Below are 17,584 nucleotides of genomic sequence, written 5' to 3'. Positions count from 1 at the left end.
CCTCTCAGTACTGCTTTAGCTGTGTCCCACACATTTTAATATGCTGTATGTTCATTTTCATTCAGTTTTATGTAATTTTTAAATCTTTTTGAGACTTCTTATTTGACCTGTGAATTATTCAGAAGTGTGTGATTTGATTTCCAAGTGTTTGGAGATTTTCTGATCTTTCCGTTATTGATTTCCAGTTTGATTACTTATGGTCAAATAACACATTTTATATTATTTCAATTCCTTTAAATATATTGAGGTTAGTTTTATGACACAGGATATGGTTTAACTTGGCAGATATTTCATGGATACTTGAAAAAAATGTGTTTTTGTCTGATATTATATGTAGCCACTTCTGCTTTTCTAAAATTAATATTTGCATAGTATACATTTTCCACCTTTTACTTCCAACATGCCTATATCAATATATTTGAAGTGAGTTTCTTACAAACAGCATATAGTTGAGTCAAGTTTTTTTTTAATCTATTATCTCTATTTTTTAATTGGTATATTTAAAACACATATTGACGACTGGGTGCAGTGGCTCATGCCTGTAATCCCAGCACTTTGGGAGGCTGAGGCGGGCAGATCACAAGGTCAAGAGATCGAGGCTCAGCCTGGACAATATGGTGAAACCCCGTCTCTACTAAAAATACAAAAATTAGCTGGGCGTGGTGGCACACTCCTGTAGTCCCAGCTACTCGGGATGCTGAGGCAGGAGAATCACTTGAACGCAGGAGGCAGAGGTTGCAGTGACATGTTAGGACTTACGCCTGCCATTGTATTATTTGTTTTCTGTTTGTTCACTCTGTTTTTCATTGTTTCCTTTTTCTTGTCTTCCTGTGGGTTACTCGTACATTCTTTAGAATTTCCTTTTATTTATAGTCAGTTTTAGTATATCTCTTTGTGTAGTTATACTTTTAGTGATTTTTAGAGTTTTTTAGTTATTACAATATACATATGTAACTTATCACAGACTACTTGGATCAACATTTTCCTATTTCAGTGAAGCGTAAAAACCTTACTTCCAGTTAGGTTCTTTTACATCCTCCCCACCTCTTAAATATATTTTTCTTGCATATTACCTCTATATATATTGGATTCCACACCAGATGATATACTTTTTGCTTTAACCGTCAAACATGTTTTTAAAAATTAATGATACAGGCCGGGCACAGTGGCTCACATCTGTAATCCCAGCACTTTGGGAGGCCAAGGTGGGTGGATTACCTGATGCCAGGAGTTTGACACCAGCCTGGCCATCACGGTGAAACCCCGTCTTTACTAAAAATACAAAAATTAGCCAGGCATGGTGGTGCACACCTGTAATCCCAGCTACTCAGGAGATTGAGGCAGGATAATCACTTGAACCTGAGAGGCAGAGATTGCAGTGAGCCGAGAATGTAACACTACACTCCAGCCCGGGCAACAGAGCAAGATTCCGTCTCAACAAAAAGAAACAAAAATTAATGACACATACTGTATACTTGGCCTATTATACATACTCCCTATTTTTATCCATTTGCTGTTTTCTCCTTTATGAAATTCCAAGCTTTCTTCTGTTGCCATTTCTTTTATGTTTAAAAAACTTTCTTTAGGCATTAAGGATAAGTCTGCTATTGATAAATTCTCTTAGTCTTCCTTTATCTGAGAATGTTTTCATTTTCTCTTCATTCCCTAAGGATATTTTCACCAAAGAAATCAGAGTTCATCTTTCTTTTCTTTCAGCCCTTGAAAATGTTGTGCACTTCCTTCTGGACTCCATTATTTTACAGGAGAAATTCACTGTCATTCAAATCACTCTTCCCTGTAAGTATATGTCATGTCTCTCTTGCTGCATTTTCTTTGCCTTTCATTTTTAGAAGCTGGATTATTATGCATCTTGGCATAGATTTCTCTAGGTTTATCCTGTTTAGGTTTTGCTCAGCTTCTCGATTCTGAAGATTTATGCTTTTTGCCAAATGTGGTGAGTTTTCAGTCATCATTTCACTCAATATTGTTTATTATCATAACCTCTTCTCCTTCTGGAATTCTGATGACACAAATGTTAGATCTGATGTTATTGTCCCATAGGCCTCTGAGGCACTGTTCATTTTTTACAGACTATTTTCTATCTGTTGTTCAGGCTGAGTAAATTTCATTGATCCATTTTCAAGTTCACTGATTCTTTCCTCTGCATCTATTATTGAGCTCATCTGGTGAGCTTTATAACCTGTTTATTTTTTGGTTCAATAACTTCCATTTTAAAAAAACCTATTTATTTGCTGAGATTGAGATTTTCTAATTTTTCATTTGTTTCAAGAGTGTTTGAAATTGCTTATTAAGGCACTTTTATGATAGATGCTTTAAAAGTTTTGTCAGGTAATTCCAACATCTGAGTCTTCTCCGTATTAGTATCTGTTGACTAGTTTTTCTCATTCAAGTTGTGATTTTCCTGGTTCTTGGTATGACAAGTGATTGTTTAAATTGTATCTTGGGCATTTGGATTATTATCTTACAAGACTCTAGATACTATTTAAATTTTAGCAGGCATTAACCCTATTGAGGCTAAGTATGCACATCCTGGGCTATTTTTGTTGGCTACAGTTTTAATGGTAGTTTAATTTCAGAGCCCTTGCAGTACTATTCTGGTCTGCTTCATCTCTGTTACTTAGAGGTCATTCTGAAAACCTGGGTGATATTCCATGTTAAAGTTTCTATTGCTAAACTTTTTGACATGTTTGTTCTAGTCAGATTCACATGTAGGTGGGTTAGGAGTTGTTTGCCCAGGACTTGTAATGCAGGCAGGGAATATTCCTTTAATTAATTCCTTTCTTCAGCTCCCTCCTCTCCAAGATTTTCCCCATTCTCTAGTGGGGAGGAGGAGCTGCCTACCACTACTGAGTGGGAGGATAGGGATGGAAGTCCTGAATCCCCAGTCAGTCTCCACTGACGACATGCCAGCAGATGAGGGAATGCTGCCATGGGTTACCTAAAACAACACCCATTTTTTATCTCACAGTTCTGTAGGTCAAAAGTCCTGATAGGCTCAGCTGGGTTCTTTGTTCACTCAAGGTCTCACATATCAAGATGTGAATAGGCTAGACTTTTATCTGGCAGCTTGGAAGAATAACCCACTTCCAAATTCACTCAGGTTGTTGGCAGAATCCACTACCTTGCGGCCGTAGGACTGAGGTCGCCATTTCTTTCCTGGCTGCCAGCCAAGGTCTACTCTCTGCTCCTATAGGCTGCCCATTTCCTTCTCACATGACCCCTCCCTCTTCAAAGCAGCAAGTCCTCCTCTGACTTTCTCTTCTGCCACTAGACAGGAGAAAGTTCTCTTCTCTTAAGGACTCAATGTTAGGCCCACCTGGATCACCTCCCTGCTTAAAGATCAATTGTGCCATATAACATAACAAAATCACTGGAGTGATAGCTCATCACATGTACAAGTTGTGGGGACTTAGGAGTAGAATCTTGAGGACCATTCCTAGAAATTGTGCCTACCTTGCCACCACCAGGTAGAGAGTGGGATGGAGTTAATTATTGAGTCCAGAAGTTCTGCAATTAGAATGTATTAATTCTCTTTTGTTTTTGTTTTTGTTTTCTGAGATAGTCTCACTCTGTTGCCCAGGCTGGAGTGCAGTGCAACAATCTCGGCTCACTGCAACTTCTGCCTCCCGGGTTCAAGCGATTTTTGTGCCTCAGCCTCTGAATAGCTGGGACTACAGGCATGGACCACCACACCTGGCTAATTTTTGTATTTTTAGTAGAGACAGGTTTCACCACGTTGGCCAGTCTGGTCTTGAACTTCTGGCCTCAAGTGATTCGCCCACCTTGGCCTCCAAAGTCCTGGGATTACAGGCGTTAGCCACTACACCCAGCCAGAATGTATTAATTCTAATGGACTTAAATCGAGCACTGTTTACGTATCACTATGTTCTTTGTGTATTTGTGGTAAACTTTTAAAATAATTTCCAGCATGATTGTGTTTACTTATATATTCACTAATATAGCTAGTAATACTTTATTCATAAAGCTACTTTAGAAATAAGATGAAAATATTTTCAAATTGAAGTCACCAGCTACCAATTCATGTTCTTGAGAAAAGAAACTAGAATTAAAAACATGGTACTGCCCTATCAGTACCATTGTGCAAAATGAATGCCCAAGCTTTATCAAGCAGCAGAATCACCTGAACTTTTTAAACGCTTCTAAGACTTCTATCCCTACTCCTGCCCCCATCACAAAATTTTGATGCTGTAGTGCACCTGGAGCAGGACCAGGTTAGAAACACACTGACATGGAGTCGCTGTGGGAGCCCCAAGCTTAACAAGTTTAAATATCCAATAATGATCACGGCGATATCTCAGATGGTTTAGATTTTGATCTGGTAGAAAGCTAAGGGTTAAAACACATGATCTTAAAGTCCCTTTCCAAGCTAAGATTCAATAATCTTGCCATTAAGAAAATAAGATTCTATTATGCATAATCACCACGATCAACTCAGTCAGGGGATTAAAACTCACTGAGGTCACAGCCCTCCCTGAGTCACAAGACTGTCCCCCTCTACCACATTTTCTGCACTACAACAGTTACAAAGCCTGAAGAAACCGCCAAATGATGTGGGTTCTTATTGGTAACACACTTGTACTTAATTATTCCAGACCCTACTTGGAATAACATTTCTCACAACAGAATCTAACAGGTTCCAGTTGTTAGTTTTAGAAATTGTTTTTCTGAAAGAAAACTGTATGTTTAAAGTTTCAAGAATAATTTGAGCTGGAATCGATTGGTTTTGAGGGCCCCATGGATGGGGAACAACTGCATAGTCATACATCTTGATTATTTACCACTGATAGAAAAGACAGTCAAGCTCCTTCTAGAAAGCATAGCCTGCTGAACACTGCAAAACGACAAGTTTGCTTACAAATTAATAATAACTAAATATTTTCCCTAATTGACTTAATTTCAGAATTTGTAGGAAAAAACAGTGCAAGCCCATAAATCCAGGCAAAGGTTGTTCTTTTGAGTTGAAATAGCCAACTTTTGAAGAGAATTCTTTAAAATGCAGACAGAAATAAGTTAAATACCATGATTCCACCTGATTGGACACTTGGGGAAGGCATAATACAGCAGACAATAATGGTGAGGAGCACAGTTCTATCAGGACAATTCAGACACCCAGATAATGCTGCCCGCTTGAGCTCAGGTTGCACAGCCAGTTGGCCCGGATTCCAATGCTCTCTTTGCTCCTCACTAGCTTGTGTGACTGTGAGTATGGCTTTTAACACTGATATGCCTCAGTTACCTGTCATAGAGTGGTAGAAGAATTTAATTAGATTAAAAAAACATGGAAAGGGGCTGGGCATGGTGGCTCATGCCTGTAATCCTGGCACTTCGGGAGGCCGAGGCAGGTGGATTGTTTGAGACCAGGAATTTGAGACCAGCCTGGCCAATATGGCAAAACCCCGTCTCTACTAAAAATACAAATATCAGCCAGGCATGGTGGTGGACGCCTGTAATCCCAGCTACTCGGGAGGCTGAGGCACGAGAGCTGTTTGAACCTGGGAGTAAGAGGTTGCAGTGAGCCCAGATTGCACCACTGCACTCCAGCCTGGGTGACAGAGTGAGACTCAATCTCAAAAAACAAACAAACAAACAAAAAAACATGGAAAGGGCTTGGCCTCATTCCTGCCTGGCATACAGTAAGTGCTTAACAAATTTTTGTCACTGTACACAGACAGACATGGGTAGATTATACATACAATGCCAGGCAGCCAGTAAGTCTTGAATAGAATGCAGCCACTATTACTCCATAAAGTAACACAGCCATCAGGGCCAAAAAGCTAACTGTAGGTTCATTTAGCACATTCTAACAGTTGCCGGATGAATTCAGCCAGAAATTTCTCAAGTGGCATTTTAATCTGGACCATCTTTACAGAGTATCTTTGTAGAACAATGTTTAAAGCACTGAATTCCCAAAGGCAGGTCATAGGAGCTAAAACTATCATCCTCTAGGAGAAGTTACATTTGTGACAATATTCCATTCAGTCTGTCTCATTTGAATTTATATCCTCTGGTGCCTAACACACAGCAGATGCCCACATGCCCAAAGACACCAGGACTAAATGTTGTGAGCAAGATGAGGCTCTGCACATTATAATACATACCTGGGCTGGGCACAGTGGCTCCCGCCTATAACCCTGGCATTTTGGGAGGCCAAGGTGAAAGGATCACTTGAGCCCAGGAGTTCAAGACCAGCCTGGGCAACGTAGTGATACCCCCATCTCTACGAAAAATTTTTTTAAAAAACCAAAAAACAGGTGATGTGGTGCATGCCTATAGTCCCAGTTACTTGGGAGTCTGAGGTGGTAGAATCATCTGAGCCTGGGAGGTTGAGGCTGCAGTGAGCCATGATCATACCACTACACTCCAGCCTAGGTGATGGAATGACACACTGTCTCTAAATAAATAAATTAATTAATTAACACACCCAGAAAAATTACTGCTACCTTGTGAAGAGAGACAAACATCTTGAAAATAATCATCCATATAATTCACAAAATTAATGGCCCTTGAGTTTAAAGTTTAAAGAAAAGTAAAATGTGATTAAAGAGATCCATGTCAGGGTCTTTGAATGTAGAACAGTAACCTGAAAATCTACTTTATGACACTTGTTGAAGAAGTAGATTTGTGATCCCTTCCTAAATCAAGAAGAACAAAGCAACTGTGAGCTTTATCTCGGAGTGGTACAATTTTGCAAAATACTGGCCTTTCGCCTCATGGATCAAAAAAGAACAGCCACATTCACCAACCACTTTAAACAAATATCAAAATGGGCTCTAAATGTGTCAAAGAGAGATCTAAAACACCTAGCAAATGAAAGCTGAGGCCACGGCAAGCGAGCTGCAAATGGTCATGCTCAGCACACATAGGACATGCAAGTTGCAAGTTTACACACTTCACCCGTCAACAACTGGGCAGGCCGAGGGGAAAATGTACTTTTGCCGAACACATACAAAAACAGGCAGAGAAAACAGTTCACTTCCTCACAGACAGAGTCAGATAAATTTAAAGATCAACAAGCATATTCTTTTAACCCCTATCATAGCTTCCTGCCTTCCACATGTCTATCTGTGAGCTACAAAATGTTGAGGGCCTGTGTCCTGTTGAACTTTATCAAATGTCCCCTAACAGACAAATGTCCCCTAAAAGAGGAGGCAGACACATGCACATCAGCCCGAGCTATAGTTTCAAGGCTTTTTTCTTTTAAAATTCATTTGAAAATGTATAGCTGTGAGTCCCTTCCAGGAGAACTCAGAAAAAGGCTGCTTACATATGCTTTGCTCGACTAAAGAACAATGTTGTCTGGATCTGAGGGTAAGGTTTTAAAAGCAAGATACTGGTAATTAAATCCAACATGGGACAATTAACCCCTGTGAAAGAGTCCACATCTACCTGAAATAGGTGCCTGGCTTTCTGTTTTAGGTAGCAGTCTGAGGTCCCAGAAGCACAGTCTCTTTTTTTTTTTTTCTTCATTAAATTACTTTAAGAATTCATCCTAGTTTTTCCTATTATTGTACCCCATATTATGGTGTGTCATGGTCTGTTAAAAAAAAAAAAAAAAAAAAAAAAAAAAAAAAAAACCAAAACTTAGAAACTAGGCAAAAAAGATGATCATGTGACCTTTTAATGTCCTGCTATTGCATTTTTAATATGCACTCCCCCCATCCCCCGCCAGGAGGGTCATCTGACTCTGAAAATGTAATTTGATTTAACTAACACTACTAGGATATTTTACAATCCTACAAAAGTCAGAAGATAATGTAGAAAAATGATAAGGCATGCTGTTTTCTCTTTCTTCTTTTCTGGTAGAGATGATAACCCCAAAGGTAAAGATTTTATTGTTCTGTAAGACATGAACCAGTTTTGAACCTAACTTAGCAATCTTATTTGAACATTCCTTTTTCCACTGAGTTTTTTTTTTTCCACTGAGTTCCTCCTATCCTCACTGAGTTGGTTTTGCTATTCTGCTAGTTCCCTCATTAAATAAGTTCAATGAAACTTTGACACATGCTCTTTGTATGTTTTTAACAATATAAGAATAGGCCTGACATAGTGGCTCATATTTGCAGTTCCAACACTTCGGCAGGCCAAGGCGGGAGGATCACTTGAGCCCAGGAGTTCAAGACCAGCCTGAACAACATAGCAAGACCCGCCCAGGCACGGTGGCCCATGCCTGTAATCCCAGCACTTTGGGAGCCGAGGCGGGAGGATCACTTGAGCACAGGAGTTGCAGACCAGCCTGGGCAACATGGCGAAACCCCGTCTACGCAAAAAATACAAAAAAATTACCTGGGTGAGGTGGCATGTACCTGTGGTCCTAGCTACTTGGGAGGCTGTGGCATGAGGATCACTTGAGCCCAGGAGTTTGAAGCTACAGTGAGCTATGATCCCACCCCTGCACTCCAGCCAGGGTGACAGAGCAAGACTGTCTAAAAAGAAAAAAAAAAAATTAAGAATCAGTCTTTGTCAGTTCCTGGGGCCCAATAATCAAATCAGCACTGGGAGATTGGGTTCTGTGCATCAGAATGCCTCAGCAGTCATATTCATAGGTGGCTACATTATGAAAAGATTCAGGCTGATTAGCTAAATTGACTAGTGTGGTACAAATGAGGCTCCAGGCACAGGTATGGCACCTCCTCCCCTCACCCAATGGAAGCCACAGCTTTACACAGAGAAAAATCAACAGGTTGAAAGTCAGTGACAGCAGCAATTCCACTCTTACATGTGTGTATATGTAAGAGCAATTAGTGCTAATGTCCATAAGACAACATGCAAGAATGTTCAGAGCCTCTATCAATAAAATCCTCAAACTGGAAACAACCCAAATATCCATCAACAAAATACTGGATAAACAAATTATGGGATATTCATCATAATGGGATACTATACAGCAAGAACAAAGTACCGATGTACGCAAAAACATTTTGTTGTGCACTAGTCATATATAAAAGAACACATATTGTATGACTCCATTTATATAAAATTCTAGTACAGGCAAAACTAATGGATGATGATCAATTCCCTTGGGGGAGGGGAATCACTGGGAAAAGGCCTGATGGAACTTTCTTTTCTTTTCTTTATTTTCTTTAATGAAAGCAAGTTTATTAAGAAAGCAAAGTGGCTGGGCGCAGTGGCTCATGCCTGTAATCCCAGCAATTTGGGAGGCTGAGGCAGGCGGATCACAAGATCAAGAGATCGAGAACATCCTGACCAACATGGTGAAACCCTGTCTCCACTAAAAATACAAAATTAGCTGGGCATGGTGGCACACACCTGTAGTCCCAGCTACTCAGGAGGCTGAAGCAAGAGAATCGCTTGAACCGGGGAGGCAGAGGTTGTAATGAGCTGAGATCTCCCCACTGCACTCCAGCCTGGTGACAGAGCGAGATTCCCTCTCCAAAAAAAAAAGAAGAAGGAAGTAAAGGAATAAAAGAATGGCTACTCCATAGGCAGAGCAGCCCTGAGAGCTGCTGGTTGCCCATTTTTATGGTTATTTCTGGATTATATGCTAAACAAGGGGTGGATTATTCATGAGCTTTCCAAGAAAGGGGTGGGCAATTCCCGGAACTGCGAGTTCCCCACCTTTTTAGACCATATAGGGTAACTTCCTGTCATTGCCATGGCATTTGTAAACTGTCATGGCACCATTGGGAGTGTAGCAGTGAGGATGACCAGAGGTCACTCTCGTCGCCATCTTGTTTTGGGTGTGTTTTAACCAGCTTCTTTACTGCAACCTGTTCTATCAGCAAGGTCTTTATGATCTGTATCTCGTGCTGACCTCCTATCTCATCCTGTGACTTAGAATGCCTAACCATCTAGGAATGCAGCCCAGTAGGTCTCAGCCTTGTTTTACCTAACCCCTATTCAAGATGCAGTTGCTCTGGTTCCAACGCCTCTGACATTTCCCCCTTCCCTTTTATAGGCATGGTGGAACTTTCTAGAGGGATAGAAATAGTATTGATCTGGGTGGTGGTTATAGAGGTACGTACTTACGTAGAAACAAGAAAAAATCATCAAGCCATAGACATATGATATGTGCATTTTACTCTACATAAATTTCACCTTAAAAATGAATAATTTTGTAAAGGGGAGGGATAAAGAAAAACATATTCCAAAATAAGTGGGTGGGGGCCAGGCACAGTGGCTCATGCCTATAATCCCAACACTTTAAAAGGCCAAAGTGAGAGGACTGCTTGAGCCCAGGAGTTCAACACCAGCCTAGGCAACATAGTGAGACCCCGTCTCTACACACTTATTTTTTAATTAGCCAGGTGTGGTGGCTCACACCTGTGGTCTCAGCTACTCAGGAGGCTGAGGTGGGAGAATTGCTTGAGCCCAGGAGTTTGAGGCTGCAGTGAGCCCTGATCACGCCATTGCACTCCAGCTTGGGTGACAGAATGAGACCCTGTCTCAAAAAAAGATGTGGGTGGGGAGAGAGAGAGAGAAAAGAAAGATAAGGGAGATTTTAAAAGATTCTTCTTCCATATTTACAATAAATAAAATAAGAACAAATTAAATAAAAGAGAGATAAACCTAAAAAGGCATGTGGCCTAGCTGGGTACATTTCTGCATGATAAAAAAAAGCACACGTATCTTCTTAACAATGGGATGGCCTGGTGCTCAGTATACCTGCGGAATGGCTGGTATTTTTCTCTTGAGAGACTGAGACTGCACTGAGATAAAGGTGGATAGGAATCCCAACACTCTGGAGGACCATGCTCAAATGGGACACTGAATAAGGATCTGCTAAATGAATCAAGAAAATGCTTGGCTGGGCATGGTGGCTCATGTCTGTAATCCCAGTATTCTGGGAGGCCGAGGAGGGAGGATCACTTGAGGCCAGAAGTTCAAGACCAGCCTGGGCAATATGACAAAACCCCATCTCTACTAAAAACACAAAAATTAGCCAGGTGTGGTGGTGTGCGCCTATAGTCCCAGCTAGTGAGGAGGCTGTGGTGGGAGTATCACTGGAGTCTAGATCGACACTGCACTAAGACGTGAACATGCCACTACACTCCAGCCTGGGCAACAGAGTACAACCCATCTCAAAAAAAAAAAAAAGAAAATGCTTAAGGTACCACTCTGACAGTGGTAACATGGACAGAAAGGCATGTGGGTATAAAAACGGGATTCCTGACCGGGCGTGGTGGCTCACGCCTGTAATCCCAGCACTTTGGGAGGCTGAGGCGGGCAGATCACCTGAGGCAGGGAGTTTGAGACCAGCCTGACCAACAAGGAGAAACCCTGTCTCTACTAAAAATACAAAATTAGCCAGGCATGGTGGTGCATGCCTGTAATCCCAGCTACTCGGGAGGCTGAGGCAGGAAAATCACTTGAACCTGGGAGGCGGAGGCTGCGGTGAGCTGAGATTGCACCATTGTACTCCAGCCTAGACAACAAGAGTGAAACTCCATCTCAAATAAATAAATAAATAAATGAGATTCCACAAGATTACCCAATTCAATCTGGGGACACATTATTCTTACATCAAATAGGACATGCATAAAGCTACTTTCAAAAGTGCACACCTATGCCAATATGATAATTATTACCTAAAGATGCTTTTTCAGCTTTTAGAATTCTCTACAGAGTCCTGGTTATTGTTAAACTCCACTGCATCCACCTACTGAATTTTCAATAATAGGCCTAAAACATTTGCAGTGGGTGAAGACTTGAAAATAGACTCAGCCATCTGAAAGAATAGAAGTTTCTTTTTCTGCCAAATGTGACAGCTACAAGTAGCGCAGCCCCAGCCACTCCTGCTACATCCTTTCTGCCCTAGGTAGAACAAGCATCTCTCAAGAGCATGTCTTCCCCTCCCTTGAAGTGCTCCAGCTGAAACTAGAGGACACCTGAGCAGGTGAGTACAGGGCAATTCAGGCCCAGAGGAGAGGACCCATTCCCTCACCCAGTGACCAGCACTGCGGCACACTCACTGGGGGGCTGGCCACTGTGCTAAACAATTTCCAGCATTCTCTGGTTTAATCCTCTGAACAGGCCGATGAGGTAGTCGGGTTCTCAAAAGGAAACAGATGGCCCACTCGAATTAGGGTAATCTCGGGTAGGATTAATAGACTTTCACAGGGAGGGTGAGGTATAAAGAAAGCCCAAGGTGGTAGCCCGGGACTTGAAACAAGGGAGCCCCCAGACCTGAAGGAAAGAGGAGAGATGGGTAAGGAGGAAGGTGAGCTTGATTGGAGCAGCCACCCATCCCGTGAGGGACAGGGCCAGCCCAAAATCCACATGAGCAGGGAGCTGGCGGGATAACCGCCTTCCCCCGCCTCCCAATCTCACTCGCCTCCCTCCCTCCCTGCCATCTCCCACCAGGGCTTCCCTTGAGCCAAAGCCCATGGGAAGCCACAGGACAGGAGCCTGCTGCCATGCCCACACTGGCCTAGCCCAAAGCAGAGCAGATGGGGCAATGGCGAGACCTTCTGGTCAAGACATCACCTCCATTTCACAGCAAGGAGTCCTCTCTGAGCAGGGGGAGGGTCAGGTTCCAGCTCTCGCGTGGGCAGTTCCTGCACTGCATTTCCCTGCCCTGGTTCCCTCCACAGTCACTGACAGCATGCCAGCCCTATGCTATGAGCAAATTCCATAGGCTTTCTCAGTGCCTTCCAACTCAGTTTTCTGAATCTGTAGATTCATGGTTTAAAATGAGGTGACACTAGGCCAATAAGACACATAAAGGTGTTCAAAATATTACCTACCCTCAAAACTGGAGCTGATGCTGCAGTCCCTTCTCCTTCCCAGGCTCCTCCTCTCTCTTTCCCATGGTCCTCCTCTCCTTCCCACGGTCCTCCTCTCCTTCCCACAGTCCTCCATCCTTCCCAGGGCCCTCCTCCCTCTTTCCCACAGTCCTCCTTGCCTTCACACATTCTTCCTTCCTTCCCAGGGTCCTCCTATCTCTTTCCCATGGTCTTTCTCCCCTTCCCACAGTCCTCCTTCCTTCCCAGGGTCCTCCTCTGTCTTTCCCACAGTCTTCCACCCCTTCCCACAGTCCTCCTTCCTTCCCAGGGTCCTGCACCCTCTTTCCCACAGTCCTCCTCACCTTCCCAAAGTACTCCTTCCTTCCCAGGGTCCTCCTCTCTCTTTCCCATGATCCTTCTCCCCTTCCCACAGTCCTCCTTCCTTCCTAGGGTCCTCCTCCCTCTTTCCCACCGTCCGCCTCACCTTCCCACAGTCCTCCTTCCTTCCCAGGGCCCTCCTCTCTCTTCCCCACAGTCCTGCTCACTTTCTCACAATCTTGCTATCCTTCCCACAGTCTTCCCTCCTTCCCAGGGTCTTCTCTCTTTCCCAAAGTCCCCCTCTGTCATTCCTTCCTCCTTCATCTTCACTCTAACAACTGCCCCTTTTATCTGGAAAAACCCTCTTTCCACACTAGAATGCAGCTCAACTTCAGGGATGCTCCTTTCCTAAAACTGGGGTCTTTGTTTGGATATGCAAAAGAACTCCCATTCACACCTCCACAGAGTCGATCTGTGGTGGCCCAGATGCAGCACTTTCCCACTCTTAAAATGGGAGAGAGAGGCTGGATTCAAGTGTAGTCCAGTGCAGGGAAAGCCTATATTCCTACAACTCCAGAAAGCAATGTTTAGTAGCATGTTCCCTACAAAACTCTCCCCAGCCTTTTCACACCAAAGAGAAAAGAAAACAGAAATGCTAGCGGGATCACCCTGAGACAAGATCCTAAAAAAAGATTTAAACAGGTTTCTATTCATTTTAGACTCTGAAAGGATAGTGATTGGAAGTCCAGTGTACATCACACATTTTTCATCAACAACCCCTTGTCATTAAAAAAACCCCTCCCACCCAGCCCTCAGGGCTCCTTTGGTGGGGGTCACCTGCTTCTGTGGGCCCAAGGTTCCCCATACTACCTGCCTCCCTGTATCCAAGGCACAGTCCTCTTAAGTATTATCTGGTAACACGGAGACTACAGCAGGGGACCTGGAGACTTCTGCATGCAGGTCTTCCTACTGAGGACAATCCATTCTTCTGAGAACAATCCATTCTTCTCCAGTATGAGATAGAAAGTTTATGGCATGGGGACTTTTAGACCTAGTTAATACTCCCCATGAGGAACAGCCTCCAGGTGATTCTTTTCTACCCAACAATTCAAAGTATTACTTACAACTGTGTGGTAATTTATTAATATGAATGAATTACATTTTTATAATTAACCTGTAAATGACTTCTCCAAAAGGCATAATTTTCAAAACATTACTGAAGAAGTAAGTTTTGTTCAATGCTTCATGGACATAAAAGGGTAAGGTAAAATGATATTGCTCCTATCAAAAAGGCAATATGAGCCGGGCGTGGTAGCTCACACCTGTAATCCCAGCACTTTGAGAGGCTGCAGTGGGCGGATCACTTGAGGTCAGGAGTTTGAGACTAGCCTGGCCAATATGGTGAAACCCCATCTCTACTAAAAAAAAAAAATACAAAAATTAGTCAGGCATGGTGGCACGTGCCTGTAATCCCAGCTACTCGGGAGTCTGAGGCACGAGAATCATTTGAACCTGGGAGGTGGAGGTTGCAGTGAGCTGAGATCAAGATCATGCCACTGCACTCCAACCTGGGCAACAGAGCAAGACTCTGTCTCAAAAAAAAAAAAAAAAAGAAAAAAGGCAATATGAATACAAAGGTGGAAAACATTGCATAATTTGAATTCTATATTCATTCATTCACTTAAAGCATTTCACAGGCCGGGCGCTGTGGCTCACGCCTGTAATCCCAGCACTTTGGGAGGCTGAGACTGGCGGATCACGAGGTCAGGAGATTGAGACCACCCTGTCTCTACTAAAAATACAAAAAATTAGCCGGGTGTGGTGGCGGGTGCCTGTAGTCCCAGCTACACGGGAGGCTGAGGCAGGAGAATGGCGTGAACCCGGGAGGCGGAGCTTGCAGTGAGTGGAGATCATGCCACTGCACTCCAGCCTGGGCGACAGAGCGAGACTCCATCTCAAAAAAAAAAAAAAAAAAGCATTCCATAATTTAGATTCTACATTTATTTATTTGTTTATTTATTTAGAGACAGGGAGTGCTCTGGCATGATCATGGCTCACAGGAGTCTCAACCTCCCGGGCTCAAGTGATCCTCCCACCACAGCCTCCCAAGTAGCTGAGACTACAGGTGCAAACCACCATGCCTGACTAATTTTTTTATTTTATCTTTGTAGAGACAGGGGTCTCCCTATATTGCCCAGGTTGGTCTCAAACTCCTGGGCTCAAGTGACCCTCCTGTCTCAACCCCCCAAAGTGCTGGGATTATAGGCATGAGCCACCATGTCTGGCTGAATTCTACATTTAATTGTTATTTCATTTAAGTGGTCAAAACTGAGTTTTACCTCCATTTTGCAAGGAATAGAAAAAAGTAAAATTATTTTAAACTCCCAAAGCAAATAAACAAGTACATACAACAATTTAACAAGCTTTACTTTTTTTTTTTTTTTTTTTTTTGAGACAGTCTCGCTCTCTTGCCCAGGGTGGAGTGCAGTGGCACAATGTGGGCTCACTGAAACCTCCACCTCCCGAGATCAAACGATTCTTCTGCCTCAGTCTCCCAAGTAGCTGGGACTACAGGCACATGCCACCACACCTGGCTAATTTTTGTATTTTTTTTTTTTAGTAGAGATGGGGTTTCACCATATTGGCCAGGCTGGTCTCAAACTCCTGATCTCAAGTGATCTGCCCACCTCAGCCTCCCTGAGTACTGGGATTACAGGCGTGAGCCACTGTGCCCAGCATTAGCATATTCTAGGAAGTGATACACAGTGGAAAGAGATCATCCTGAGCCTTAAAAAAGCAATTTCAAAACAAGTATCCCAGATACCAAGGGCAAAACTATACATGCTTCTCTTGATATCACAAAGGAGTTCAAGCCATCCCCTAAGAGAGTTCATACAATTCATCCTCAAGCGCCCCCATAGCCTTTGGTCAGCAGAGCCCACACAGGAGACAGGAAAAGGGTTTTGCTTTGTACTCACTCTTACAAAGTTGTCAGGGAACAAACCTCTCCTGCCGTTGATCTGTCCCTCCCACCAGCCTCCATCCTCCTTCCTGATGTTGGTGATGATTTCACCCACGCTGATCGTCAGCTCATCGTCGTGCTGGGCCTGGTAGTCAAACTCCACTATGGCCTCCACTGGAAGGAACAGGGAAAACAAAGTAATTTAGGTCAGATGTTGGAGAAGGCTGAGGCCCAGTATCCCTTGAAGGCCAGTAAAGTCACATTAAAGGGACTTCCCCTCTACAAATATTCAAAATAACAGGGCCACACACAGTAACCCAATGTTGGTTAACCTGAAGCCTACAGCACAGAAACCACAAAGTGCTGGTCCGTGGTCAGGCACAGGCAGGGTGGCCTACAGGTCTTGGGGCCAGCAGGCGCTTGAGAGGGGAAGCTGCATGATGACAGCCAGCTAACAATATTTGCCCTACCCAGAGGGTGTCCAGCATTGTCTCCCTGAGCTCAGTGTACAGACAACAGATGTCAGTTTAACTTCTGGCTCTCCCATCCCCCGCCAATACCATGTGATGCTAACCTCTCTGGGTCTCAGTTGTACAAAATGTCAAAGCTAATAATCCCCATCTGATATGGTTTGGCTGTGTCCCCACCCAAATCTCACCTTGAATTGTAGTTCCCATAATGCCCAAGTGTTGTGGGAGGGACCCGGTGGGAGGTAATTGAACTATGAGGGCAGTTACCCTCATGCTGTTCTTGTGATAGTGAGTTCTCACAAGATCTGATGGTTTTATAAGGGGCTTTTCCCCCTTTTGTTTGGCATTTCTCCTTCCTGCCACCATGTGAAGAAGGATGTGTTTGCTTTCCCTTCTGTCATGATTGTAAGTTTCCTGAGGCCTCCCCAGTCATACTGAACTGAGTCAATTAAACCTCTTTCCTTTATAAATTACCCAATCTTGAGTATGTCTTTATTAGCAGCATGAGAACAGACTAATAACACCATCCTACGGAGGTAACACTCATCTTGCAGTGACAACACGTGTAAAGACAGCTGGTATAGAGGGCCCGGCTGGCCAAGCCAATGTCTCAGACTGCCTACATCAAAACCACAACTGCCCTCTCAACAGATGAGCTCTTACGCATCAATTCCATGTTACATTGTTTTCCTGATCTACGGCAACCTCTCATACCTGGTAACGAGCAAAGGCAACAGGTAAGAAAGGTGGGTCTTCTCATTGACAAAGTGCCAATGCAAATTAGCAGCATAACCAATCCAAAAATTAGTTAACTTATCCATATATCAATTATGCAATTCATTTAAACTGGGCTTCTCCTCATGACCACCTCAATATGAACCAATTTCATAACCTTTTCCTTTTTTTTTCAGATGGAGTCTCACTCTGTCACCCAGACTGGAGTGTAGTGGTGCAATCTCAGATCACCGCAACTTCCGCCTCCCACGTTCGAGTGATTCTCCTTGAATGCATGCCACCCCACCCAGCTAATTTTTGTATTTTTAGTAGGGACGGGGTTTCACCATGTTGGCTAGGCTGGTCTCAAACTCCTGACCTCAGATGATCCGCCC

At 43.3% G+C, this 17,584-nt stretch overlaps 1 protein-coding gene across 11 annotated transcripts in view; it reads right to left on the bottom strand.

The window, feature by feature from the left end:
* Positions 1 to 17,584, bottom strand: part of LOC105478200 (SH3 domain containing kinase binding protein 1) — a 362,161-nt gene that overhangs the window by 292,876 nt on the left and 51,701 nt on the right. For 6 of the 11 annotated variants that reach the window (XM_071088621.1, XM_011735293.2, XM_024791660.2 and 3 more), the window contains exon 2: positions 16,022 to 16,179. In XM_071088621.1, the coding sequence (XP_070944722.1) occupies positions 16,022 to 16,179 (158 nt within the window). Of the gene's footprint in view, positions 1 to 12,746; positions 12,821 to 16,021; positions 16,180 to 17,584 lie in introns of those variants that run through there. The other 5 variants (XM_024791658.2, XM_024791657.2, XM_024791659.2 and 2 more) reach the window with 3 other exon arrangements.

This window comes from Macaca nemestrina, chromosome X (genome assembly GCF_043159975.1).
Source record: "Macaca nemestrina isolate mMacNem1 chromosome X, mMacNem.hap1, whole genome shotgun sequence".
In the NCBI taxonomy this organism is placed as follows: domain Eukaryota; kingdom Metazoa; phylum Chordata; class Mammalia; order Primates; family Cercopithecidae; genus Macaca; species Macaca nemestrina.
The sequence above is the reverse complement of the archived record's forward strand: the minus strand, read 5'-3'. Positions and strand labels throughout refer to the sequence as shown.